The sequence below is a fragment of the Paroedura picta genome, chromosome 8, assembly GCF_049243985.1.
Source record: "Paroedura picta isolate Pp20150507F chromosome 8, Ppicta_v3.0, whole genome shotgun sequence".
Classification (NCBI taxonomy): Eukaryota; Metazoa; Chordata; class Lepidosauria; order Squamata; family Gekkonidae; genus Paroedura; species Paroedura picta.
Genome location: NC_135376.1, coordinates 51,488,807 through 51,516,806, shown reverse-complemented (window position 1 = coordinate 51,516,806; position 28,000 = coordinate 51,488,807). Strand labels below are relative to the sequence as shown.

At 39.3% G+C, this 28,000-nt stretch overlaps 2 protein-coding genes across 3 annotated transcripts in view; one reads left to right on the top strand and one right to left on the bottom strand.

Moving 5' to 3' along the window:
- Nucleotides 1-22: 22 nt before the first annotated feature.
- Nucleotides 23-27,741, bottom strand: ACSL5 (acyl-CoA synthetase long chain family member 5). Of its 2 annotated transcripts, none has more exons than XM_077349726.1 (21): nt 27,589-27,741; nt 19,640-19,810; nt 19,039-19,147; nt 16,803-16,867; nt 16,601-16,702; nt 15,885-15,984; nt 12,613-12,791; nt 11,747-11,779; nt 11,610-11,661; nt 9,874-9,947; nt 9,678-9,755; nt 8,472-8,606; nt 8,107-8,241; nt 7,886-7,981; nt 6,976-7,048; nt 6,355-6,443; nt 6,148-6,264; nt 3,900-4,043; nt 3,475-3,576; nt 1,601-1,672; nt 23-800 (listed from the first exon to the last, which is right to left on the bottom strand). In XM_077349726.1, exons 2-21 carry the CDS (start codon nt 19,793-19,795, stop codon nt 663-665), a joined length of 2,049 nt encoding a protein of 682 aa, XP_077205841.1. In that variant the 5' UTR covers nt 19,796-19,810; nt 27,589-27,741; the 3' UTR covers nt 23-662. The 2 variants fall into 2 exon arrangements, with proteins under 2 accessions (XP_077205841.1, XP_077205840.1); XM_077349725.1 differs by lacking the exon at nt 27,589-27,741 and adding an exon at nt 23,319-23,475.
- The window catches only part of LOC143843532 (guanylate cyclase 2G-like), an 80,948-nt gene continuing 57,469 nt past the window's right edge, over nt 4,522-28,000 (top strand). The window contains exon 1 of the mRNA XM_077349718.1: nt 4,522-4,585. Within this exon, the coding sequence (XP_077205833.1) occupies nt 4,547-4,585 (39 nt within the window). The 5' untranslated portion in view covers nt 4,522-4,546. The remainder of the gene's footprint in view (nt 4,586-28,000) is intronic.

Below are 28,000 nucleotides of genomic sequence, written 5' to 3'. Positions count from 1 at the left end.
AATCAGAGTACTTAAGACTATATTACAATGCAATCTTTTTATTTTTCACATATTCAAGTCATCTTGCTGGAATAGTTATATTAGGCTTTGGAAGAAATATGAATTTCTCAACTAGAAGAGGTAGGTACATTTATAACTGCCATTACAGCTAAGAGCCTTACAGTTAAGAGCTTTAAGATGCAGGGCTCTGCCCTTTAAGCATATTATACAAAGTGAGAGACAACATGACTAAGCAAATTCAATGTTAAACTGATTTCTGTCCCTTAGTATGGTAGAGCCATTCAGTAAGGATTAGACTGATACTATTCCACCAAGTCAAGCCATTCCAGTAACTCACTTTGACCTATACACCGATTACTGAAAGTTCCTCCAGACAGATTTTCCCATACAGCTGTTTTATTCATGAGAACAGTCACACTCTGTGTACCATCAAGGCTTTTCCATTTTGATCAAATAATTGCGAAGAGACAAAATAGTAATTGTTGAGGAAACAGGACGCTTTCTCCAATTGCTTTGATCATCTCAAGTCAGCAGTCTTCACTTAAACACTTTGTTGATTTTATACAATGTGCCAGATGATAAAAGGAAATAAAGGCTTTGGTTTCCAGGTGGGTGCTTTTTTAGTTCATTGTAAGCTTATATCCAAGTTAGCCTTTGCCTTCTTATGTACTCGAAGCATAAAGGACATCAATTTGGCTCCTGAAGCGTTTTGACACCTCTGGTCTTTTGGCCTTTAGAGTTGGGGTCAAGAGTCCATTTTCAACTGTGAACATATCTGGATGAAGGTAGATATCCTTTACCTAGAAAATATAAAATATCTGTCAGCCAGAGTAATTTGCTTGATGTACTTCAACATAGTTTGACACAGAACCTAGACTATTTGGCTGGAAAGAAATTACAGTACTACTGAATTTTTTTCCTGAACCAGTAGGTCTGTGCTCTTAAGCAAGTACTCATCCTTTATATACTTTTGCATTAAGAGAGCCTCATGGCATTCACCACCCTTTTATATAACTGTCCAAGCTCCCCTTATTTCAATCTCTGGCATTTGTATCATCTCCTTTAAGGTAAAGCAACCAACATTTGATTAAGAGCTTGAGATTGATCATACTATACTACATAGTATAATACATGCATTCATCCAGCAATCTAGTTCAACAAATGAAGATAAAGATATAGCAGTAGCTACAATCCTAGAAAGTAATTGGCTTGTCCAAGATCAACCACAAAGTTTGAATAAGATGTCCTAGAACAATATGCAGCCCATCCATTGACACTCCTCACTCCTCACTGATACAACCTCACTCTTCAACTGCCTTTTGGGATCCCAGAGGCATGTTTGAAGGGTCAACTTGGCTTCAGCCTTAAAGTTTGAAGCCCTTTAGTGACAATACTAATATCTGTTCCTCTTGTTCCTAGACACTAGAAGTAACAGAAGTATCATGGACTTTGTACCAGTGGCATTGTTTTCATTTATTAAAGCCAGTCTGATTGCACGTCACCTACTTTTCCAAGCATTGAAGAATTCTTTAGATCACATTCTTGAAGCCACTTCCCTAAAACAGCCTATAGCAAAAACTTGAGTGAATAAGCTGCTTACCTGTTCAAAGGACTTAAGTCCAGCTTCTTTCCCCAACTTGGTTATATCTTCCAGAATAGCTTTTTTCACTGTCTGAAAGAAAATTTAGCAATAGTATAGCATGTCATGGTGTGAGGCCAGTCACCGCTCTTAAATAATCCCTCTTTCTTCTGTATCTGAGATGAAAAAGTTCATCTGAGGCAGCAAAATCTGGAGTTGTGGCAGGCAAGCTCAATGGGCAGGGACACATCCCTGTCACATCCAGGAAAGTATACAGATGTCCTCAATGACTGGATTTCTGACAAGATATCTATAAATTTGTCCCCCACATCACTCAACTGGCCTATAAATGTCTTCACCTACAAGGTAAAAAAGAGCACTCAGTTTCCCACTGCAACTAACCCAGTTGTGCAACTGAGTGCTAGTTTTCAGTTTTTCTGTAAGAGGAGACCCCCCCTCCCCCCAAGATACAGTCCTTTGCTATATTCCTGACCCTCACTAGCAGACATCCTTATCACATTAGTCCTGTACTTACTCCAGCTAGCCATCTTTCCATCATATCCAAAATCAGGATTGTTTTCATTTGGAATGACTTAAGGTTTCTACAAGTTCTGCATATACCCTGTGGACCCCTTGGCATCGCTACCTCTGGGAAACAAGGGTTCCATTCAGTATATTTGTATTTTCCCTTTCCTGGCCACAGTCTTTCTAGTTGATTACTATCAGAATTCCATAACTATACACATGTTCTGTGGAAAAAAAACACCCAGTAGCTGATGGCAAAAGTTGCCTAATTTCCCTACTTTTTCATGGTTCCCAGCTCCTTTTGTACATTACATTTGACCTGAGGGCAAACTCTTTCCCATGTCACCAAATATAGTTGGTGCAATACCGCCAAGATCAGTGGAGATGACATGTGTGTGACCCCATCAGTATTCTTTTTTAAAGGGAAGCTATAGAAGTCTCTTAATAGATGTAATGACAAGCAAACAAGCCACTGTGCTGGAGGTGGCCATGGCTGAAGACAAATGGAGCCAAATAACAGAAGAAAGCCTGTTCCTCTCCAGTCAACATGATTAACATATTGGGGCACTTTCTTACTTTCCTTTCAATATTTTTTTTACTTTTCACTGCTATGTTTTAAAAGCCTTAAAGCAATTTTGCTTATGATCAGTTTTCTGTACTTGAAATATCTTAGAAATCTGAAATGTTGATATACTTAAATTATTTTGAGAACTTCTGAATAGAGGAGTAACAGAAGCCCATATTCCATTATTTACTATGTGTTGCATGTTTTAGTATCTTATCTGCTGCACAAGAACACTTAACAGACAGGGTTACTACCCCACCCCAAAAGAGTAGTGGAAATAGGATATTAAATTGACAAATCAAGACTTTTGGTAGCATTGCCCAATATATAACTTTAACAATTCTGTGGATTTAATGTCTAGCAAGACCTTACATTATGAGCTTTCAACTAACATTAAACATTCCAAGACACTGTACAAACTCCAATTCATAAGCTATACAAAAAATGCAGTAGGCAGTCCTAACAGACAGTCCTAAGGATTACTTATTATCCCACCCAGTATACTTGCATTCATTGCTGAAGTTTAGTTATCCTCTTATACTCCCTGTATGAAGCTCCTAAAAAAAATGAGGGGTTGGGGGCAGACAGTCCACCTGTAATTGGCTTGGGTAGAAAACTCATGACTTCAGTGTCAAACAATTAAATGCACAGAATGATCATCTATAGGAACACCACTTCTCAGCAAACTAATGTGCATACATGACTGGTATAGCCAGTGGCCATGTTATTCTAGCCAGATCCAGTTTTGATCAGAACACAATCCTTGATGCATCTTCTTCAATTGGGGGGTGGGGGATGTACTTACTGCATTTTTGCAGAGTTCTTCATATGAATCTTTCACTCCCATCTTTGCTGCAAATTCTGGAAGAGTCTCTGGGTCAGGAACCACCACACCAACCAAGAAAGACTTTAGGTGGGAGAGGAAGCAAATAAGTCAGGTTCTTAATGATTACCAATCCAATTTCTAATCCAATTTCTAAGAACATCTTTACAATACACATAAGCCCTTTATGATCCGGGCAGAAGTTCCTACATATCATTTCATGGTAGGAAGCAGTTATCTTCTTGTGGACATACTATCCACTATGTCTCTATTATATCTATATCCCCCTCCACTGTCTAGTGAAGCTACAGAACAACTCTAAAATTAACTCTATTTCAACAGCCATTTGTCTACAGAGGGATCAGATCAGGATCTCGAGGTCAAGCTCTCCTAGAATATGTCATTACCTGTAAGCTTTCCCCATGCACAAACACCTGTGCTACAGGAGCACTTCTGATGTAGATATTTTCTATCTTCTCTGGTGCAATGTACTCTCCTTGAGCAAGTTTGAAAATGTTCTTTTTTCTGTCAATAATCTTCAAGGTTCCATTCTGTGAAAGTTAGTACATCCGATATAATGTATGTTCAGTGAATTTCATGCAGTTGCTAATGTATTGCATGATGAAGACAATCAAGTACTCATGGGCAGTTATACCAGCTCTGTGCAATTGCAATTAAAACTGTAACATTGTCAGTTATTAGAGTGTAATTTGCTTCCTTTCAACCTATCTCCTCAATTTGGGGAGAAAACAGGAAGGCTATTTTATGATAAATACTGACTTTGGGGTGGGAAGATTATAGATAATGATTATTAATTAATCAGCCGCAGTAATAATCTGCCATCTCCAAGCTTCATATATAGAATGAACCAAACCAAAGTAGTACTAATACAATCTATTGCAAATTAAGTTATGTACTAGAGATGGCATCAACATATCTTTCAGTGCTTTCCTATGCATCAAATGAAATACATCTTATCTTGCAGAATATGCACTAGTATCACGATCTTTAACGGCTGAGTTCTTGGAGTTACCCATTGACACAAAGAAGTGTGATGCATCAGTCCTCCCCTAGGCACAGAAACAGAACAAAGGTAATTCACATTCTTCTCTATGGGTATTTTTGCCATTGCCATCACATGCTAAAAAGTAAATTTGATATGATGGCATCTCCTGAATGAAGTTCCAAGGTGCCCAGAAACATAGTGATAGCCAGTTTAGAAGGGGGCCAAAAAGCAACAGATTTGCATTCTGTCCATCACCCAGCATGGGTGACACAGCTGTTTCAATCCCATTACAGTATGATCACACTATTATACGGGATATATATTTGTATATTTCAAAGTACACCTAGGTGACCTAGCAGCTTTGAAAGAGGCCCCAACTCTAGCAGTTGCTAGCAGCCTGGTTGTCAAAGTTTACTAGTTTTTTGTTTTTAGTACATCACTTAATATTAAATCCAGAGCTGACAATATTCAAGAAAGATTGCCTTCTGGCTGCTCTTTATATCACCCTCCTATCGTAACCACAAAAATTGCAAAAATGTTTTGATGTATGGTACTGTTTACTGCATTACAACCTAAATGTCAGTTAATGATCAGATATTACCCACTGCTTCATACCGTTTTCCATGTTTGGTGTGTCCAGTTTGTAATTTTGTTCATAAATCTACAGGAGATGGCATTGTTCCTACAACTCTGTTTTCTTTTTAGCCTATATTAGACCATATGCAAAAAAAGATCTAGGAGTCCTAGTAGACCATACATTGAACATGAGTCAGCAGTGTGACTCAGTGGCTAAAAAGGCAAATGGGATTTTGGGCTGTATCAAATGGAGTATCGTGTCCAGATCATGGGAGGTGATGGTACCACTGTACTCTGCTCTGGTAATACACATACACTATCCTCACATGGAGTATTGTGTTGAGTTTTGGGCACCCCAGTTGAAGAGGGATGTTGACAAACTGGAACGTGTCCAGAGGAGGGCAACAAAGATGGTGAGGGGTTTGGAGACCAAGGCATAGGAAGAAAGGTTGGGGGAGCTTGGTCTGTTTAGCCTAGAGAGGAGACGACTGAGAGGGGATCTGATAACCATTTTCAATTATTTAAAAGGGTGCCATATGGAGGATGGAGCAGAATTGTTCTCTCGTGCCCCAGAGGGACAGACCAGAACAGATGCGATGAAATTAATTCAAAAGAAATTAATTCCATCTAAACATCCAGAAGAAGTTCCTGACAGTTAGAGCAATTTTTCAGTGGAACAGGCTTCCTCGGGAGGTGGTAGGTTCTCCATCTTTGGAAATTTTTAAACAGAGGCTAGATAGCCATCTGATGGAGAGGCTGATTCTGTGAAGGCAAAGGGGTGGCAGGTTACAGTAGATGAGTGATTGGGATGTGAGTGTCCTGCATAGTGCAGGGGGTTGGACTAGATGACCCATGAGGTCCCTTCCAACTCTATTAATCTATGATTCTGTGATTCTATATCTAAAAACTCAACATCCTTCCTATGAGCCCCTTGTTAGCCAAGTAAGAAATAGCTTAGATTTATAGTTCAGTGACTGCACAGGGGTAGGTTTACTAGTCTGTTACAGCAAATGAAATAGGTCCAATAGCATCTTAAAGATGAATGATACTTATTTCAGTATGAGCTTTCTTACCGGTAACCATTTCCCAATGTCTCCAGTATGAAGCCAACCATCCTTATCAATCGTTTCTGCTGTTTTCTCTGGATCCTTTAAGTAACCCTTCATTACATTTGGCCCCTTGATGCAAATCTACAGAAGATACACGTCAGTTTTAGTTTCATCTCCATTTATGAATGAGATTGTCCACTTTTTAAAAAAAAAAACAGAAAGGTTGCTCACCTCTCCTTCGTTGTTAGCTGCAAAGTAGTTCATTTCAGCCACATCATCCAGTTTTACCAGGTTGCAGGCTAGTGGTGGTCCAACATGGTCTGAAATAGACCATCCAAAACATTTAAAGTTTACTCTGTGCAATATTTTCTTTACTTTACCGCATTGCTCATTTAATTTTGCTATATTCCATTCTGGTGTTCTGCTAGTCCAACCTATGTCAATTTTCTGTTCATCTTTGCTTTTCTTCATGGCACTTACCTTGTTCTAAGTTTTCCACACTGGCTCAAATTACATGCACATGAAACAAAGTGTTTTCTTCTTAAGTTTAGACGTACTGATCATACTTGGATGCCTAACATGAGTGTTGTTTAGAGTAAAGGATTCTGTTTTATTAGAGAGAAACAGAAGCCTATTCTCATTGACTCACAAGATATAAGTGATCATCAATGTAAGCTTAACCTAATATCTTGAAGTATTTTTCCTATGCCCCAAATACAAATGAATAAATTAATACACATACATTATCCTTATTTGAGCATAGGTGTCATTGTACTCACATACTTTCCTTTCCACACATACCTGTATTCTACAGTGACTAAATCTACATTATGATGTGAAAAGCAGTCTTACCTGTCGTCCAGTCTCCTGGTAATGAGAAAGTACAGCCAGCAGTACATTCTGTTTGACCATAGGCTTCAAAAATCTGATTCAGAAAATTATTGTTAGATACAGTTTTTGAGATCTAACGTGGTTGCCAAATACACATTTTCTCAAGCAGCTTAATTGCCATTGCAAGTCTTGATTACCGAAACACTGTGCTTTGTCAGTTGGCTACAGTGTAGTTGCTTACCAGCAGAGGTTAACACAAGTTCACAGTAGAAGATGGTATAAGAGAAATAGTCTCATGCTTTGAAAATTTATCTGTCTACTTCTGAATTACTTTGCTAAATTTTATCTATTTATTTAAAACAATTATTAGCTGCCTTTGTAAGCCACCCTGAATTCTGCAAGATAAGAACATAAATAAAGCCATTATGGAAACACATATCATAATTTAAAATCTCAATTAAGTCTTCCAATAAATAAAAACTAAATGAGTAAAATGCAGTCCTAGATAAAACTGTCTTCAACACCCTCCTGAAGATCAAAAGTAAGAGTGCCAGGTACACCTTCCAGTGGAGGTCATTTCAAAATCATGGGGCTACCACAAAAATGCCTCTTGCATGCTCAGCAGATGAGCTTCTTTGATTGATGGAACAGTCAGGAGGGCCTTCTTGTGATCTTAGTTCCCTAGCATGAATGTATGGGGCAAATGGTCCTTTGGGTATCTACTTTGATGCGAGTCAGCTCCAAGCATGATTGGAAGCTTAGTATAGAATTGCCTTCAAGTTTCATCAATGATACCATATTGTCAGTTCTTCAGTAGATTTCAATGTTAACTCATTATGCACCGTCTTTTCCCAAAGAGACCCAAATTCTGTAGAAGTGACACCAACAGAATAAGGAATTTCTAAGGAACCCATGATCTCCCAAACCTTACCTGGCATCCAAAAGCTGACCTGAGAAATTTCAAGACAGAGGGAGATATTGGAGCAGCTCCAGTAACTACTATTCGCACTTTCCCACCCATGATGTTCTGTAAAGAGAAACAGAATATTGTAATTACAAGCAACATGGCTACAGCACTTAACAGCATTGGTTGCAAGAGATAGCAATTTTATGAAACAGACTTATGTTGGTATGTTCAAGAACAACACATACTTGAATTTTCTTGAATACTAGCTTGTCCCAGATACTTGTGTTTCGAAGAATGCCCTGCTTCACTTCAGCATGTTTCCTAGCCACAGCGATATTTAGCAGAAGACGTTTGAATGTTGTCTGAGCACCACTTTGTATCTGCAAGCAATTAGTCCATTATCAGAAACATTGTGCATAGGCCATTTGCCTAGCATGTGCAAATTGTTAATGGAGCACCATTTATGTTACTCTCTTCCATTTGAGCTATTGTGTTTGCAGTCATGGAATAACAACTAGTATACTTGGAACAGAGCCTAGAAGTAACAAAACTGCTTAAGACACATTCCTAAAACAAAATGTTTTTTGCTAGGTGGCTAATAAATTATTACCTTATCATAGATCCTGTTGAGCAGTCTTGGCACAACTGGAAAGAGTGTTGGCTTCAGTGCTTTCATGTCCTCTGTTAGAAGTCTAATATCTCCTTGGAAAAAACCCACTCTTGCTCCACTGCTGTATATTACGGTCTAAAATGAAAGCAGATAAAAGCGTTGGTATATTGTAAGACTCAATCAAGACTAAAACCCTTACAATGAACCCACCCAGCTTCACGGCCATGCAAAGAGTATAGGGAGGTCATAATTTTGTCATGAGCTTGTCAAATACCAGATATTTGGAATATTGGACACAAAGAGTAGGGAAACAAAGCAAAGTGATCACTGTAAGTTATGTGCTTATTGACAGCTAAGTCTACTGAATCTAGATGTGAAAGTCAGATGAGTACTCCCTCTTCCTACTTCAAAAAATGTTCATGGTAACTAGATAACTATCGTACTACTACAGAAAAGGCAAGGAAAAGGAACAAAGATAGGACATTATATGTATTATAGACTGGGTAGCATATACTATTTCATATTCCTGTTCCATAGTACTAAACCTCTGCCTTACAGGGGCGCAGCTCCAATGACAAATCCTTTAGACAGAGAACGCAGGATATCTAGAGGCCACTAAGGTTAGCCATGGCCTTACCATGTTAGCATAACCACATGTACAATGTGTGTAGAGTACTTGTCATGTTACATTCAGTGCACTTACAACTGAGCATGCAACTGAACCCCCACATTTATCTAGGTATTCGTCCCCAGATTCATTTGCAAAGAGAACATACATTGGTTCTTTCTTACAAAATGTATGTATGTACATGCAGCCTTTACATACTAACTGTAGTCAATTAAGCAAGAAAGAAACAGATTGTAATCAATGGAATTGCATAAAGAACCAGCATATTGGTACAACTATAACTATGCAAAACAAAGAGAGAGAGAGAGAGAGAGAGAGAGAGAGACTGAATATTGCCAATCATATATAAAGCATGCAAAAGAAATTTTCACCAACTCCCCTCCCTATAGCAGGCCTAACTCCCCTCATGTTGTTTCTGGAATTCTTCTGTACTTCCAAAACAGCATTACATGAGACATTTTAGGCTACAGCTGAAGGTGAGAAAAATTGTTCTACAGACAAGATCCAAGACATAGACAGGAGCCAAGACATCGTAATCAACTGTCTTGGTCACATATAGAAACTTGGAATACATTTACCTGCACTACTCTTTCAAACATGTGAGCCAAAGGAAGGTATGACACAGAGCAATCAGATGTTTGACAAGGAGTTGTCATCTGCACATGAGAAGCATATAGTTAGCACTTGGTCTATAGTTTTAGTTTTATATGAGAGCATAATATTTATTGCAAACTAAAATGAACTATCACTTGGTACATGCACATGGATGCTTACCTCAAGGCTTTTTAGGTAGGCTGCTGAATCAGCAACAACATTTTCATGTGTTAGCATGGCTCCTTTAGGATTTCCTAAACAGATATTTGAGAATGAGTATTTGGCTTTTCAGAGTTAAGAGTCCCACACCTTTGCTTACAGACATGTATATATTACTAGCCAGGCCAGTTTACATGCCAGCTTGTTGCAGTATTAATTTTCTTCAATCAACACAGCAATGAAGAACCATAAACAGCAGGGGGCTCTGAATTTCTACATCCAAGATTCATATTAAAGGCTCTTTAGGCAAACTTCAAAAGGGGTGTACACGTTGGTTACTTCTTCCCTGTAAGCTGAACAGTAGCTCAAGCTTTTGAGCATAAAGAAAACTGCCCTGTACTCTCTGCTTTAGTAGGAGATACTCTTTGTTAATCTCTCAATGATTTTTATTTATTTGATTTATATATCACCCTCCCAGACTGGCTCAGGGTGGTGTACAACAATAATAAAAAATATAAATTAACACTAAAATCTTAAAATCTTTAAAACTCATTTCAATACAAAACAATACAATTTTAAACACATCTCAGTGCAATGTCTTCCTGGTTTTCCCTTTGAGGACCCATTTGATGTTGTTTAATCACTGGTGTTATGTATGGCAGGACCCATGCCTCACAGGCTGGCACACTGTTTTTCCACAACCAGTATCACTGTTCATGGTCTAGGCTTGTGCCAGACTATGGGACTGACTCCATCTTCAAAACCCTCCTCTTCAGCTTGTTCTTCACTACAGGTTAGGAATGACAGAAACCATCTTAAACATGTATTGCTGTCCTCCTTCTCCTCCACTCCATTGTATTGCTGATTCAGTGGCTTGGCTAAAATCTGTTTGCCAAAAAAAATTATCTCACTCATATGACCCATTCTTGGCCCCTCTGCCAGGGAAATCTCTTCCCCAACCTCAGCAACGAGATCTATTGAGACATGATGGTTCTCTTTCTTAGACCCATTAAATCCTTTATCTGAGTCCATCAATACCCATCTCACCCAGGGCATCGACCAACATCGTGCTCCATGGAAAATTCCATCATGTGCTCACCTGGGGGTTGGACTTTCATGTAGCCCCCTCCCCAAAAACATATATAAACAGTGGCTTCACAAAGCCACCTCGTGTCTTATGGATTAGGGACCCATTTGGAACACCGTCACACTGGTTGGTGTTGCTGCTCTCTGCATCTCTGCTCTTCAAGACTGGCAATTATACTGAAACCACTTTTCCCATTCTACATTTTCCTATCCACCTGACTGATAGTGCTAGATATATTTTTGCCTGATTATTTTCCTGATTATTTTCCTTCTAATATAGATTGCTACTATTTTTACTATATACCTGTTGTCTGCCTTGAATACTTAAGGATGTTATAACCTCGTAAACACTGGCAAATGATCCATTTCACTATGTTACCACATCTTGCTAAGCAAATTCCCCAAAGCTGAATATACACATGTAACAGGACACGTGTGTAAGTGTGTTTCTGGTAACACTGGCCCCAACAAAAAGCTTGGTGGAACAGCTCTGTCTTGCAGGTCCTGCAGAATTGAGCCATTTCATAATTTCATTTCTTGTCATTTCATAATGTGACCACAGTATAGTAGCCTCCATTTAGTCATTTTAGCTTCTATGGAAAGTTCAATACAGTTATATCATAGTTCTTTGACAGTGTTTACATTTATTCTGACGAATCTCGGCTACTTACCAGTAGTTCCACTGGTGAAACAGACAATACTCAAGTCCTCTGGTTTGGGAGGCTGAAACAAGAAATGACATCCCAATGTTGGGGGGCTTTATTTTGTGGTGAACATTTGAGGTTTAATGCCCACAAAAAATACTTACTACTGGTCTTCTCAAGTTGTTTTTGCCCAATGCCTGTAAGGAAATTAAAAAGAGGAGCATTGAGCAATGGCTGGGGCAATTGGACAATCTGGGACCTACTTAAGGTTTCTCAAGAAAGATTTCGTAATCTTTTCACAACAACTATGAAGAAGGACATTTTGAACAATTGTCACACACATTTTCATGGGCGAAGTGCTATTACAGCAAATAGGGTGCACTTTTCATACCCTGTCAGAAAAGAAGGCCTGCCTTTTGGTATGTCACACATCAGAGACAAGGTTGAGAGAAAGCCTATGAAGAGTTCACATCAGTAAATATTAAATTCTCTTAAAATAAAACTTTGAATGTTTCACATAAAGAGGTCAAGTCCTGGAAATCCTACAAATCTTAGCTGGGGTGAGCTATAACTACTGCTTTTAGTTTATGCACACTTGCAAGTTTTAAAAATACAGAGGCTTAAAAGGACACACTGCCATGGGTAAAAGTAAACTAGCTGATGTTATGCCCTCTAACCATTGGCCAATTCCATTGGTAAATGAGAAGTCTTGGAATTCTAATGTATGGCCTTTAAGCTGCATTTTTCCAAATACCCAAATCTTCTCTCGAACTTTAGACAAGATAGCCAGCCAATTATAAGTGGAAACCTTCAGAATGCATACTACAGGTGTTCTGACGCGCAAAGTGTTTCAGCATCTCAGCTTGACAGATCAACAACAGTTCTAATATGAAACTGAGAGGTGGTCTAATTGTGACTCTCTCAGACCTCTTTAACTTGTGGAACCTTGCACTGTACTGAGCACATTTGACCTAAAACTAGCCACAACCTTTCTCAAATGTTAAACAATTCTGGAAGTTGGATCCTATACCTCAACTTCTTTTAATGAAAGCAGTTCAACTCCTATTGCAGCTCCCATTTCCTTTAATTTGTTATCAAAAGGGTCCATGAGAATAATGGTTTTCAGTCCTGGTGTCTTCCCATGTTCACAGCTTTCAAGCAGCACCTGGGCTTTGTCAGGCTTGTCACAGATCACTGTAGAGATATCAGCTGTAGACACAATTACACACTTTAAAAGTTCATTCAATTATTTATAGGAATAATCTAGAAAGCAACATCAAAGATATTCTTTTGCTTCTAAACCCTATTTGATGGTCCTCTAGAGCAATTAAGTAGCCACTGTGTGGTTAGATTGACCATTAGTCTGAGTCAGCAGGTTCCTCTTATGTTCCTATTTGTTCATAGGGCAAAAACTGGTTATAAGCAGGTCTAGAGGAGTTACAGATAAAAGCACCTTCTCCTATAATCCCAATTATCCATCCCCAAGCTAGTTTCTAATTAGAGAGCAATCAAGCCACTGTTATGTACATTTGATGTATAATTTGCCTCCTATCTGTTCTAATTGCAAGTTCTACTATGCAGGCAGAACACAATTTAATGACAAGTCCAGCTTGTTCAGACTAGTACAGGAAATCTATTACAGCTATTATATCCCAAGTGACAGAGCTCCTTGCAGAATGTGTTAAATTTATAAACTTCCTAGCTATCGGGCAAATAACCTATGCAACAGAAAAAGGCAAGTAGCTCCAATACTTCAAAGGATTGGTTTTGGCCACTACCTATTTTAGCATGAAACCCTAGAACTAGCTATTTATAAGAATTGTATTATTTTAAAATGTTCACTATTTCCAGTAAGTCAACCATGATAATTAAAACTGAGCAAGTAAAGGTGACAGTGAAATACTTTCATTGGATTGTTTATTTGAAAATTAAATATTTTAACCCTTTTTGTTATATTTTGAATAATTTTTTTTCACTGGCTGAAGTCTAGGAAAAACAAGAAACCAGAGTCTACTGTATGTACTTTACATGATGGTCAGTTATTTTAGGCTACATCATTCAAATCATGACTAGATTTACACAAACATAGATCTGTTCACATCACTAGCTCACAATTAGTTCTGTCTGTGGAACAGTTAATACATATTCTGGTATTTAGTTTTTAAGATGAATGTTTTCCTTTCATGTCAAGTGCACTTTGCTACCAAGCAGCTGTTGATCTGGTACAGTGGTTATTGTCTGACCCACAAGGACCTCAGGAGAGCCAAACTCAAATCCCTGCTCAGCATTGCACCTTGCTTTGTGACTTTCATCCAATCACTCTTAGCCTTAACCCACCTCACCTTAACCACCCTCCCTTTTGGCTCAGGGTGGTTCACATTAGGAACTTTCATGGTATGATGTAATACAATAAACATTGTGACTTATATACATAATAACATCTTTAAAAAATAGGAACTTTTATCAGATAACAGTTCATACTTTAACATTTTATATTTAACATTCAACAATTGGTAACTTAACTTTTCTGCATTGTGATTCTGTTTCTGTTATGAAGGAAAATGGGGAAGGTGAGAGTTCCCTGGCAAAAGGTGGGGCAAAAGTTTACATAATCTGTTTGCATTTTTATAAACTATTTTCAGGTTACAGGGCAAACAAGCATCTTTCCAAACAACAGGAATTGTCTCCCATGTTCTCTACAGCTGGCAAAGCACAATTACCATCTTTCCAGACCAAATAGTGGGAATGAGCTAGTTAGAGCTAGTTATATTGCATTAGTTCACAGTAATGTTGCCACACACACGCAAAACAAAAATAGTAAAATGCTGGTGGGTCGCTTCAAGAAAACCCCATTAGCTAAAAGACTCTGCCCCTGTAATTCCGGGGAGATAGAGTCAATCGAACACGTCCTCTTAAGTTGCCCTACTTTTAGCTCTGCGAGAAATAAATCCATCCTCCCATTACTCAGGAATTCCTCCACCAGCTCAAACAAAGAAAAAGTAAAATTCCTCCTGTGGAATAGTAGGGGCCATATTATTAAGCAGGTTGCCAAATTTTGTGTGCATGTGCTTAGCACACAGGAAAGACAACTTAAGCTTAAGTGAAGATTTTTAGAGGAATTTTACTATGCATTTTTTATAATGTATCCATCAATTATACAATTTTATTTATTTTAAATTTTGTACTGGCTCCCTGAATTTGCAATTTTCTACTCTGAAATGTTTTTTCTTGCTACCTGTTTTATCTGGCCACAGTGCTGTATTAAATTACTACAGACAAAAATAGTATATCATGACAAATAGCACAACTGGAGTTTTTACTAAATCCCAAAGCAAATGTGGAGAGCATGGAACAAATTGAATCCAGGAAGACAGAAAAATAACTGACGAAAAAGTCCAATTGCACAATGACTGGAGCAGACTTGCATAATCCGTTGAGGATTCAATGCCAGGGCAGGGTGGGGAGTACGTACATACTGTGAAAACAGTCTGTCTCTCTGCAACAGACCAAGTTATCTTGACTGTCAAAAACAGTAAGCCAGTATTGCTAGTTATAGAGCAAATATAGTGCTTTATTCTTCCAGGAATATTTCCTACTTGCTAAAGGTAAAAGGTTGTCCCTTCTCTTTCCTGCCAACCAATTAATGGTTTTCACATGATTGTATAACCTGGGAGAAGACTGAATAGGCAAGTACTTATTAGCTCCTGTACAGACCAAAGCCACTGTCACTTTCCCTCCACAAAAGACACTGCATGAGGTCGGTTTTCTTGAGAAACCAGACCACTGAAATTAGGTACCTGTGGCAGTTTGGGGTGTAGACAAGCTGCTTGAACATTAAGACAGTATAATCATGCCACATCTTTAAACAGCCCCGCGGTGAGGAGCGCCGCGGACTGAATAAAGCAGTAAGGGCACTGTGGGAGGAGTTAGGGCGGGCCCTGTCCGGGATAAAAATTCGGAGGGGCCAATCAGGAGCCACGAAGCGTGGGCCTGGCCGCCTTCTCCCGGCCGGCGGAGCAGCCTTGCCGCATCGTAGATGCGGCGAGGCCACTTCGCCGGCCGGGAGAAGGCTTGAGGGAGCCTCGGGGGGTGCGTGGACCTGGCTGCCTTCTCCCGGCCGGCGGAGCAGCCTCGCCGCGTCATAGACGCGGCAAGGCCGCTCTACCGGCCTGGAGAAGGCTCGAGAGAGCCTCGGGTGGGGGGTGGCCCCGCTCCCAGGCCATCTAGCGCCCATTTCATTCCAAAGTGAAATGGGTTTTAGATCTAGTAAGGATAAATAATTCAACTAAAGAAATAGCTTACCTTTATTAACAATGTACACAATTGACTCTGGTCCTAACGTATCATACAGGGGAACAGCAACCATTGAATAAGTGTAGCAGGCAAGTTCAGAGATTATCCACTGTGCAAGGCAAAAATGGGGAAAGTGACATAGAATACTGTACACTGTTGAAAGTCAGATATGTGTTAAAGTTTCATGTTTTAAAAACTCACAAGCTCTTTGTTACTTAAAAACTTACACTGGGAGGGACTGTGGCATTTGTTTGGCATGCAGAAGGTCCCAAATTCAATCCCTGGCATTTCCAGTTAAAAGGACCAGGTAGAAGTCAAGGTGAAAAACATCTGCCTGAGATCCTGGAGTGCTGCTGCCAGACAATAATGACTTTGATGGTCCTATGGTCTGATTCAGTATCAGGCAGCTTCATATGTTTATTACAGTGAGCAAGTAAAGACAAGCTGGATGATACTGTAAAACGTTGTAACTGTATCAGCCATGCAAGAAGAGCTGACAAAATCCCAGTGTGTGGAACACCAGGAATTTATACATTTCTACAGGTATTCTCTGCAGCTTTGGTACATTATACAGATAGAGATTGGTATAACAGTCAACAGTCAAAGAGATGTTGCTTTCATCAATAAGCAACAAGGGTACTCATTCTTCTACAAAACAGTTGCCAGATAATTGTCCCAAATGTATTACTTCCAACTTGCCCAAAGTAGAATTTCTTGCACATTACCTCTGGTCTATTCTGAGCAAAGATGCCAATAAATTGGTCAGGTGATGGCTTATGTCCTCTGTGCAGGAGGCCTGAACCCAGGTATTCAGCTCTATCCAAAACCTAGACAAAAGTTCATAGGAAAAAAAATCAACAGTCCTTCCCAAAAATCAACAGTCCCTCCCAATGATTTGGGAACAGCTTTGAAAAATCTGTGACTAACCTGTTGGTAAGACAGCCACTGATAAGGTTGTTTTGGTTTTCTGTATCCTAAGCAAGGACCATTTTCTGCAAAAGAAAATTCAGATTATGAATGTTCCAGAAGACGGATGGAACTTTCTTCAGGCAAATTAAATACTATATCCAAAAGGTCAAAGCGACCCACTATCTTGTTAGTACACAGCATTTCTGAATTTACACAACTGGAGTTCCTTTTGACCTTTCTACATTCTAAGGCTTAGACAATTTAATTCAAAGATACATTCCTACGCGGATCTATCTTGTTTTACAGCCAAGCCACTATAAGTTCCACATGAGTACAAATTATTTTCTGTATTATATGCACGGTGATACCAAGATTTGATGTAATTCAAAAGAGAATTCAAGTGTTAAGAGCAGAGGTTGCAGTTAGACCACTTCTGGTGCTATTGATATAGCTTATAGTATGGATACTATGGGTAAAAGAAGAAGGGGACGACAGAGAATGAGGTGGCTGGATGGGGTCACTGAAGCAGTCGGTGCAAACTTAAATGGACTCCAGGGAATGGTAGAGGACAGGAAGGCCTGGAGGATCATTGTCCATGGGGTCGCGATGGGTCGGACACGACTTCGCACATAACAACAACAATGGATACTATTTACATTGAAAGCTTAGCAGGAGTGGAACATGTGATTAGTGTTACATTGGCAATTATAGCCTTCTGATCGCAGCTTATTCATCCTCCAAATGCCTGTTGCTGAACAAGCTCTTAGACAGCTTCTTCAGTATCTGAAAACTGAAAAATATTATCTTATGTCTTATGTCTGACTTAACCCAGTGGCAATCAAACTGAGAAACAGACCCCAGGAATACAACTCCAAGAAATGGGCATCAAGTTCCAAATAGGGAGATCCTGCAACATATTGATTGAAATTTTCCATTCAGCAGCAAAAGTGGGAGGCTGTAGCTAACAAAGCTTTCAACAGCTTTGGGGACTCTAGGGATGTTCAGATTTTTTCCACAGCAGGTTGGCTTTAGAAGGGTGTTTGCTAGGCTAGATTATCTTTTTGGCTCAAAGCAAGATTATCAACAGCTTGAAAACCCTGATTTCAAAATAAGATGTCCTAGGAGGAAGCTCACCCATCTGTGGCTCTAAGCCTCTAGTGACTTTAGTAACCCAGCCCACACATACCCATATGCAGTTATGTGCAGTGATTTCACTTGTTATCAGTAGGTTGGGGAGCTTTAAAGAGTTTACAGAAGAGTTCAGGAAGATACTAACCATGAAGGACACTTTGCCTACACCAAAATGTTGATAGCTAACGGCTGCTCTGAAGAGAACCTCTGTTTTTTTTGTACCAGTGGTGTATCTGAATTATAACTATAACTACTAGTTGGGAATCGTGTTCCAATCACGTACAAATGAATTAATCTTCTTCATTTTACAGAAAGTATTTCCTTGCTTTTTTCAGTTATGTTATTGTTTACTCAAGGCATTTCCTGCAACATAATAATTGCTTAAATGCAATCATCCTACAATACAGTTGCCAGATTTGGGTTGGTAAATACCTAGAGAACCAGGAGTTGCCACGGATGGACCTCAATGGATCAGACTGCTATGGGGTCCACCCTCCAAAGCAACCATTTTTTCTAGGGGAACTGTTCCCTATAGTTTGGATAAGAGCTACAATGCCAGGGAATTCCTAGGTCTCACCTGGGAACTGGCATCCCTAGCTGGCAGCCACTGTAGGCAGATCATGTTGACACATTACAAGGATGCTAAACTGACCCAGTTTTCATCTATACTATGCATTGGAAAACCACACAGGCCTATTATGCATGGCCGCTGAAACGGCGGCATGGAGAACGCAGAGGAGGAAGAAGCCAAGCAAAGCACTTACGCGCGGGACGGAACGCAACTGCGGCAAAACCCAGAATATCTGATTATGCATGCAGCTACTTTGGAGCCGTTTCTGGTTGCACCCTGGTCCCGGAAAGCTCCACTTTCTTCCACATCTTGCTAACGTGGCTTTTTCGGCAGCATACGTTGACTCTGCACTCGATTGCCGCCTGCAGCATGCATAATTGGTGATTTTAGCCGCCGCCATTCCACCCCGAATGTGGACCTTCCACTCTGTGCATAATGGGCCCCAGTGTGGCAGCCAATAAAGCACTGATACCAATTAAATAACCTTTCAAGTGTGTAACAACAAGATCTGTGCAATCATGCCTTTTGTTCTTGACCCAGTTTCTTACTTACCTGATACATACCGTCCTCTTTTGAAACATTCATACAGAGTCTTTGCATCCTCATAGTAATATGAAAGCAGCTTCCCTTCAGGTACAAGTGCACTCCTTCTAGCTCCTCCCTACAGTTAAAAGGTATTATTCAGATTAGTGCAGCCTTTCTCAGCCAAGATTTTGTGAAACCCTGGGGTTTCTTAATGGACCTGGAAGGGTTTCCCAAATGGATAGGAGTTAATTTTTAATATATTTCTTAAATTTGTTCAACATTTATTAGGTGATATGACTATATATGATCATCACCCCCTTCCAAAGTGAACAATGAGAGGATAGGAAGGGCTGTAGGTGGGCATGTACACAGCTATGCTTCCCAACCATATTCTGCACGATCACACCACTTCTGGAGTACAGCATTGCCTTGATATCCCCCATGGTAACTAATAGGCTCTTATAAAAGAATTTTAGATTTACTGCGCATTATTACAGTTACTGCACTTGATCTAGAAGGGCTCTTAAAGTATAACTACTAGGTACTGTTATACCCACTCATCCATTTGTGCACCCAAACCTCCCTTTCATTTGCCAGTAACAGCTTATAGATATATGGATGGTTTTACCTCAGTGCCAACAGACTGCTTGTTCAAGGAAACAGGAGGTGCTACTGGCTTTGGTTTGCTTATCACCCACAGGAAGACACTTGCTCCAAAAGTAACAAGACCAATCAAAGCTGGAGTTGGAAGTGGTGTAAACAAGAATTGAAGTATCCAAATCATCCTGCTGGATCAGTACTGCCAAAGGAAAGAGGGTTATTAAAAATACATGATATAGGACTTACCATTATTTCCTTATTCATTCTCAGTAAATTCTTTACACAATGTCATAATTCTTATGGCTTATTCTATATAGTTTGTACCACAGAGTCAAGGTGGAATGTATACTTCAAGTATAACACCATGGCTATGGAAAGTGTTTCCTTCACTACAATTACTCACTACATTTCATGCAAACTCCAGCAGCATCAGCATGTAATAAGTTGCCCAATCCCCCTGTTCCAGGGTAGACTAAATCAGAGTTCTACAAGTGGTGTTACCAAAACAAAAAAATGCCACATCACAAATGTTTTATAATATGGAGAACAAGTTAACTCAGAAACCCCAAGGAGTACATATGCACTTATTTCTGATGAATATTTTGGGGAGATATTGAATATACTGAGAACACTGCTCGATACAACACATTGGAATTTAGCAACATGGTACCAACTAACAGCAACAATGGACCCAATGGCAAGATCAGTTGTAACTTCAACTCTGTGCCTCCCAACCTTCCCAAAAAAGAAAAAAAAGTTATTTGAAGAGAATCAGTGAAAGAATCATAGAATCATAGAGTTGGAAGGGGCCATACAGGCCATCTAGTCCAACCCCCTGCTCAACACAGGATCAGCCTAAAGCATCCTAAAGCATCTGGAATATGCAATTTTAGTCCTTTTCAATTCTCCAAGAACATACTACGAAGAATTAATATATATTGATTCAAGCAGTATCAAGGAGGCCATACATTTCATTTCATTATCTAGGATTTAGCTTGGTTAAGCGCCACGACTTTTGCCCTTGCTATGAATTAACAGCCCTGTTAATGAACACAGCACTTGCTCACACATCAAACATTACAAGAAACCCTCACCCCTGCATTTATCACCATGCAAAAGGTCACTATGCCAAGAGGAGGGCTAAAGTTCATGCAACCCGAAGTTTTATAACCCTTCTTATCACTCAAGCCTTTTTATATTTAAAACACAGTTCCATTTCATGTGCTTTATTGAGCAATCCAGTATTGCCCCCTTGGAGCTTCAGGTAGATTTGTTGATGCTAAAGCATGTACATGATGTTACTGCATGATGTTACTACCCCCCCCCATGTACATGATGTTACTGCAGCGATTTTTAATAGTAAATTTGTTATAGCACGGTCTTACAAATCTAAATCTCATTATTTTAAGCATGCCCATAACATACTCAAGCAAAGTTTAAGGGTAGGTTAATGAAAGTAAGAGTGTCTGGTTGATTAGCTAAAGCTTATGCCTCAAGTCACTCATAAGAATGTCTCAAGTCACTCATAAAAATAGCTGAAGTTTAATTCAATATTTCTTTGGCTCAGGTTTATTGTTTATGGTATTACAATACAAGCTGTTTCTATCATGGTGGACCATTTTAGGTCTGAAAAGCTAAAGGTAAACTTATGAGCTCAATTCTTTCTATTATGTTCAAGGATTCTTCCTCCTTGCCCAGTGGGGGTCAAACCTGGTAGCAGTAAGCAGAAATCAAAAGTTGCAAGTCAGTTTAGCTTCAACAAGCAGGGTTCTCCTGTTATCCAACAGAGCCTACTGATGCCCGTTTCTAAACCAGTAGCAAGGAACTAACATGCAGATCCTATTTTCTCTGTGCCGGGAATTCAACTAGACAGCATTCCTACGCTCTCCAACTATATTGCATCAAGCAGTTTCCACAGTGCTTTGTAGATTGTTGTTTCTTGTACATTTCATATCCCTGCAGCTGCAACCAAGCCTTATTGTCCCTTTGCTGCACTAGATTTTGCTGTCTAGATTCTAACAACTTCCTAGCCCAGATGCAGCGTCTCTGATTAATGAGCTCCCCACCAGGAAGTTCAACAATCGTGAGTGTATTTATTTCTTATAGCTTTATAATAATCTTGCAATGTTTAAGATTGTGCAGGTAAGCGGTATAAAACAGCCACTACTCAACTGTACCTAGCTGAGTTGCAGACACACCTTGGAGAAAAATGTCTCTTACCAGAGGCTCACATGGATGTTATTTACCTCCAAGCCTTGAAAATTCAGAAGCACATTTCTACACATCAGTCCTCTATCTAAGGTACAGGACATTTTTCCGCAGGCAACACTAGCAAGCAATGAGGCCTTTGAGATGTCCCTTATGAATTCAGAACTTTGTTTATTCAAGTACAAGATGTCATTGCAACAACAAAGCTGCAAAAGTACTCAGATAAATCACTTATTGAATATGATATAATCACCCATTCCTTCTTGACATTTCAGATTACCTAGATTTTTCTCATGATCAGCATTTTTCTCTGGATGGATTTTAAGGTACATTGCTGTTTTGCAGTTTGTTAGTTAATAAATTCAAGATCAGTCTTTGCCATGATCATATTCCCCACGAGAAAACATCACATTTATTACTACGGTTCACAAACATCCTATTTCATTTCTTTCTTACTGCTGCAGAGAATGGGATATGCTGTGGCCAGAAGCCACATTCCTGCTACACTAGTATGCAGATTAAGCTACTGGTTATGTACATGAAGAGAAGGAGAATGAAAAATAAATCAGAGGTCTCACCAATTTAACATTTTCCTTCAGATGTTAAGCTCACAAGAACATACTACAATCATATGTTCTAGTTACATGAAGTAGTTAAAAATCAGAGGATTTTCTACATACTGCTCGTTTATACAAATACTTCCATAAGCCTTCTCATTACTTTGGATAATTTCACAAGAAACACTTCTAAGGAACAAGTTGTTCAACCCCCAAACATCCCTTTTCATTCTAGAAAAGTTCCTGAAGTACTTGAATTTATTATAAGAAGGCTCCCTCAACTGTCTTCATAGAAAAACATAAGTTTTATCTCAAGGTATGTGTAGTGCCATCATGCAACTTACATTAACTAACACTGTACAAATTATTTTCTTTATTTAACCCATTCTTAAGGGAAAAAACTTCTATTTACCAATTTGTCACAGATTAGAAGCAAAACTAAACTAGTACCTTCCAGGCTACTCATTTTATGTTTACATACCATATAGAATTACAGAAAGGAATACATAATGTCTGGACTTCAGAATATTTAACCTTGGGAACACAATAAAGAATCAGACTATAGATTTTTATTAGCTTCTTATAGTAACCTTTGTTACACTACCTTTGAGCTCAGGGCTTATTTGGAAGTCCACCCACCAGAGTGGTCTCCAGACACCTCAAACAGTGCTAAAAATTAAGAGGTCAAGTTACAACCTTGGGCTAATTACCACTACAAACCAGACTCACCTCACATGACACCAGCCTCCTCAGTAGCCTAAAACAAAGACAATATTTGCGCATCTACTACACTATTTCAACCACGCCTGTCTATGAAGATCAATCTTTGCCTACAGCAGCCATTTCACAACAATAAAGGCACTTCAATAAGCAAACATTGTTACAAATACCTGCAGTTTTCAAACTCTTACATGCATAACAAACCACTAAAGTCTTACTTACCCGTCACCTACAAAAAAAGAAAGCCTACAGCAAACGATGACTCATATAACCTTAAGCAACAGCCACATTCAGCCACTGCTGAGAAGAGCTCTTATAAGGAGCAGGCCTCCCTAAGAGGAAGTGACTAAGTGCTCTTAACTTGGTTGCAGCCTCACTTTAATGCAAGTATCTCTGACTATAAGGCCTTACTTTTACGTGCTTTGGGTGAAGTAGTTACTCTTGCAAAAGCACCAGGAAGGGAAGTGGCTAGCCACATTTAGTTCAGAAGTGTCAGAAAATAAAGCTATTTAAACATCAGGAGTTCTATATGTACATGAAATCCAAAGATATGGAGGAATATTTCATATAATGGAAAACTATCCTGAACATACTTATGAGCTTGTAAGATCCCATTGTAGAGTTGGTGCAGCCCTATAGCATTGTGTTCCTTTAATATTGGTTTAATAGAATTCAACTTCCATGCCATGAGAAACTGCAGCTACCCATTTCTACATGTTAAGCCTCTGTTAAAGGGACATGTTCTTTGGACCTGTTGGTACCCTTAGTAAGAATTAACAGCAGAGTTCAAGGACCATGAAATGCAAGAGTACACAGTAAGATACAGGTTTTCATCCTAAGCACATTTTCCTGGAAGTAAGGCCTATTGAATAAATGTACTTACAAGTCAACCTGCTTAAGGACCACTCCTCTACTTATCTAGGGATATGTTTCTGTTGGAAACCACTGGAAACAAATAAAATAGGGAGGAAAATCTGAAAAAGTACATGAAGTACTAATGAGAAACAACACAAACCACCCAAAACAAGTATCTTTAATTTTCCCTGTGCCTAACAGGAATCCAACATGCAAGACATTAGCGAGTGAAGATTTTCCTGGTCAGAGCAGAATCTACGGGATGAAATTAATTCAAAAGAATTTGTTACCTAACATCTGGAAGAAGTTCCTGACAGTTAGAGTAGTTCCTCAGTGGAACAGGCTTCCTTAGGAGGTGGTGGGTTCTTCTTCGGAAGTTTTAAAGCAAAGGCTAGATAGCCAACAGAAATGCTGATTCTGTGAACTTAAGCAGATTGTAAGTAGGTGGGCAGAAGGGATTGTGTTTGAGTTTGGCTCTTATGGCCCTTTCTTGAATGCCCAAGGAAATGCTGATTGCCACTTTGGGTGCAGAAGGAGAATTTCCTCCAGACCAGACTGATCAGGGATCCTAGGTGGGGGGGAGGATTGGGGGGGGGGGGCATCATCTGGACATGGAATTGAGATCACTGTGGGTGGTCAGGTAGTTGTGATTTTCCTGTATTCTGTATGGGGTTGGACTAGATGACCCTGGAGTTCCCTTCCAACTCTATGATTCTGTGTGGATATAAATACTCCTGTATCTTTAACAGAGGCTTAATACATGGGAATTGGTGCTGAAGCTTTTCATGACATGGTGGTAAATAACATCACCTGGTAAATAACATCTCACTAAGTCCTTGTTAAAGGTTCAGGACCCCTTTTCCCTCCAGTGGTAAGCAAGCCTATAATTTCGACCTAAAAGCATTCACTGACTGGTGTTGCTGACTTTATTGAGTTATTTCTACTGCCACCAATGATGTCCTAACTTTTGTAATGTGCAATACTTTGCCAAACAAATTATAAAGTGCTTAATCCATCATCCTGTTTCACACACTGGCAAACCAATACCTCTGGACATCCAGCAACAGGCACAGAGGCTGGGGGCACCTGGTATTGTTTCCTGGCTCTGGAATTCAGAGGTTTAGTGCTCTAAATGTTGAGGTTCCACTCAATCACCGTGGCTTGTAGCCATTGCTAAACTTATCTTGATGAATGTATTGAATCCCTTTTTAAAGCTGCTCATTCCTGTGGCCATCACTACATCCTCTGGCACCAAATCCCACATTTTAATAATTCTTTCTGTAAAGTAATATTTCTTCTTCTACATCTTGAAACTACTGCCCATCAGATTTATTGTAGTGCTAGTGGAAGCCAAGCACCATAAAAGTTAAATGCCAAACATGTATATATCTGAAGAAAAAAAATCAACACTGAACAAATGGGGTATGTAATGTTTATTCAGAATTAGCACAGTATCTGCAGGATAAGTACATCTGCAATGAAGTATCACCTATCTTAAAGGCAATAAATATTGGGAAGGGCCTGTGTCTGAGATGGGAATACATGCTGAAGAAAAAGGTGTCAAGTGGATGTGTCTGAAGAACCATCTGATTTCATTGGCCTTTGGACTCTACACACAGACAATTTGTGCAATGGCACTCTTCCAAGTTTCAAAGACAGTGCATGAATGAAAAATGGCTATGTTCCTGATACGTTTTATGCGTGCTGCTTTGAAAGAGACCTTGTCAGTGAATTCCTGAAGCTTACACTTGTTTCCTGAAAGTACTGCACCAATTCTGCCATAACAGGTCTGCACAATATTTTTTACACAGAAACATTTCTTGATGTATCGTGGAATATAGCCTGGTTAGGAATGCAGCTTGATTGCATACAAGCCACATGATTTTATGTGTGTAGATCTGATGGGGCATATGTCATATGACATCCTTCTAGGCTCTGAACATGCCACACATTATCTACAGTGAAACTCTATAGTAGTTCTTTGATTCTCTGAAGGATTTATAACAAGCATTATTGAAGTCATTATACCTATTCAATAATGTAAAGAAAGTCTGACGAAGCCAAAATGGACCCAAAAACAGTCTATATGCCTGAGAGAGAAAACTCTACTGGTTGTCCTACAACTCTCAGTTCAACATCATTGGACTAAGAGCCACCTTATATCATAATATTTCTTTCATACAGCCCTTGGGTCGTTGGTAGGGGCTCATGGGAATTGTAGTCCATGAACATCTGGAAGACCACAGGTTGACTACCCCTGCTCTAAGAAGCACACAAACCCAGGAACCATACCTACAACTAACCAAGGTGCTAACCCCCAAATCCTGTTGCTGTCTAAGGTGCTAGCAGACTTGAATCTAACTTTTCCCCATTCACACTCAGGCAGTACTATTACAGGAGCTAATGACACCAGCTAAACCTATACTTCATATTGATTATCCTAAATTCAGAGACTGCTTGACCCTGCTTTGCTTTCCAGATTTCACTATAAATGACTGCATGGCAAAGTAGTACTCAATAGATCTTAAGAAGTAGGCTCTGTTGCATCAAAGCTTGTGCTGGATTTTTTTTTAAGTTACAAGACTCTTAATATTTGTTACATCAGACTAACACCATTAGCCGTATGGGATTATGTGTACATACGGATATAGATGCACACAAGGATCACATGTCAATTAGTATTTGTAGTTCTGTTTCAATATCCAATACGTCAAAGAGCTTAAAGCAACAGGAAACGCTGCAGGCGGGGCTATCTAACAATCAGGAGTGGATTTTCACTTGACGAAAGGGAGAGGCATTATGGATAAGAGCCCCTGATTAGTCAAACGAGGAAAAAAACAGTTTTGTTAGATCATTGGCTCTTCACTGTAATATCTGCGTTTACATGCCACTTTAGAGTTATACCTTTCTGAATTCATGTATGTTAATGGGATTTAAAAGGTACAACTACTTAGTCTGGCATTGTCCTGAGGTGTTCTTTTCAGATTCAGATTCCTTTATTGGCATAAGATTTGATATACAGAAAACAAAATTTAAAACAAACAAATTCCGGACATAGACATATGGACAACAGTAATAAGGCCTTATGTTGTGTAGCCGATCTGCAGCAGAGATAGATTAGTTCTCGAGATAATTGACAGGATTTTTACAAGGTCCACTATCTGAGAAGGCTCCTTTGCACTCAGCAACATACTCACTAGATGTTTCTCATAGATGCACAGATACTTCAGTTTTCCCATAAAACGCCCCAGATAATGATGGAACATCTGAAATTTGGGGCAGTTGAATAATAGGTGGCTAAGGGAATCTGGTACATTGCACCCGTGCAGACACCTTCTCTCATTTTAAGGGATTTGAAGGAAGTGTCCTCTTGATAGGTTTGAAGGGATGATGTTTAGGCGCACAAGGAGAAAGGCCCTTTTAGTGGCATTGATTTATAATACCAGGGGATGTCCAAGTGGCCTGGTTGATGCGCCTGTTATCTGAATATCCTGGTCTGCAGTGTTCTTAATATGACAACACCAATAATAATTTCAAATCTAGCCAAACAAGTGATGAAAATACCACCGACCACAATCCATGACATTTAAAAAGAAGAAAGGGGATTATTTGGGATAGAATTCATTACGAGGCTTACCTTCTTCCTGCTACACAAATAAGATGCAAAAGAGTTTGTCCTACTGAGCTTTAAACTGAAGTTTAGCGTCTGCTGATTTCTGAAACTGCTCCGCCACCGGACTGTGCCTTGCATTGGAGCTTGAGCTGCTTTAATAAACCAACAACATTGCACCTGAGCAATCTTTGAACCTGCCTTGAAATAGGTTCAAAGGTAGGACTTACCTGATCAAACAGTGGGAGTCATTTAGACTGGTGTGAAACATAAGCTTAGCACTAGGACACAGAGGGAATGCTTACCCAGTACCTTTACAAAATCATAGGACACTTAAAAGGAATCCATTTTTAAATTCAGTTTTTATGTTTTTAATGTACATATTCTTCAAAAAGGAAGAAAAGATGCTAATATTTTTTTTAATGAATCAAATAATCAC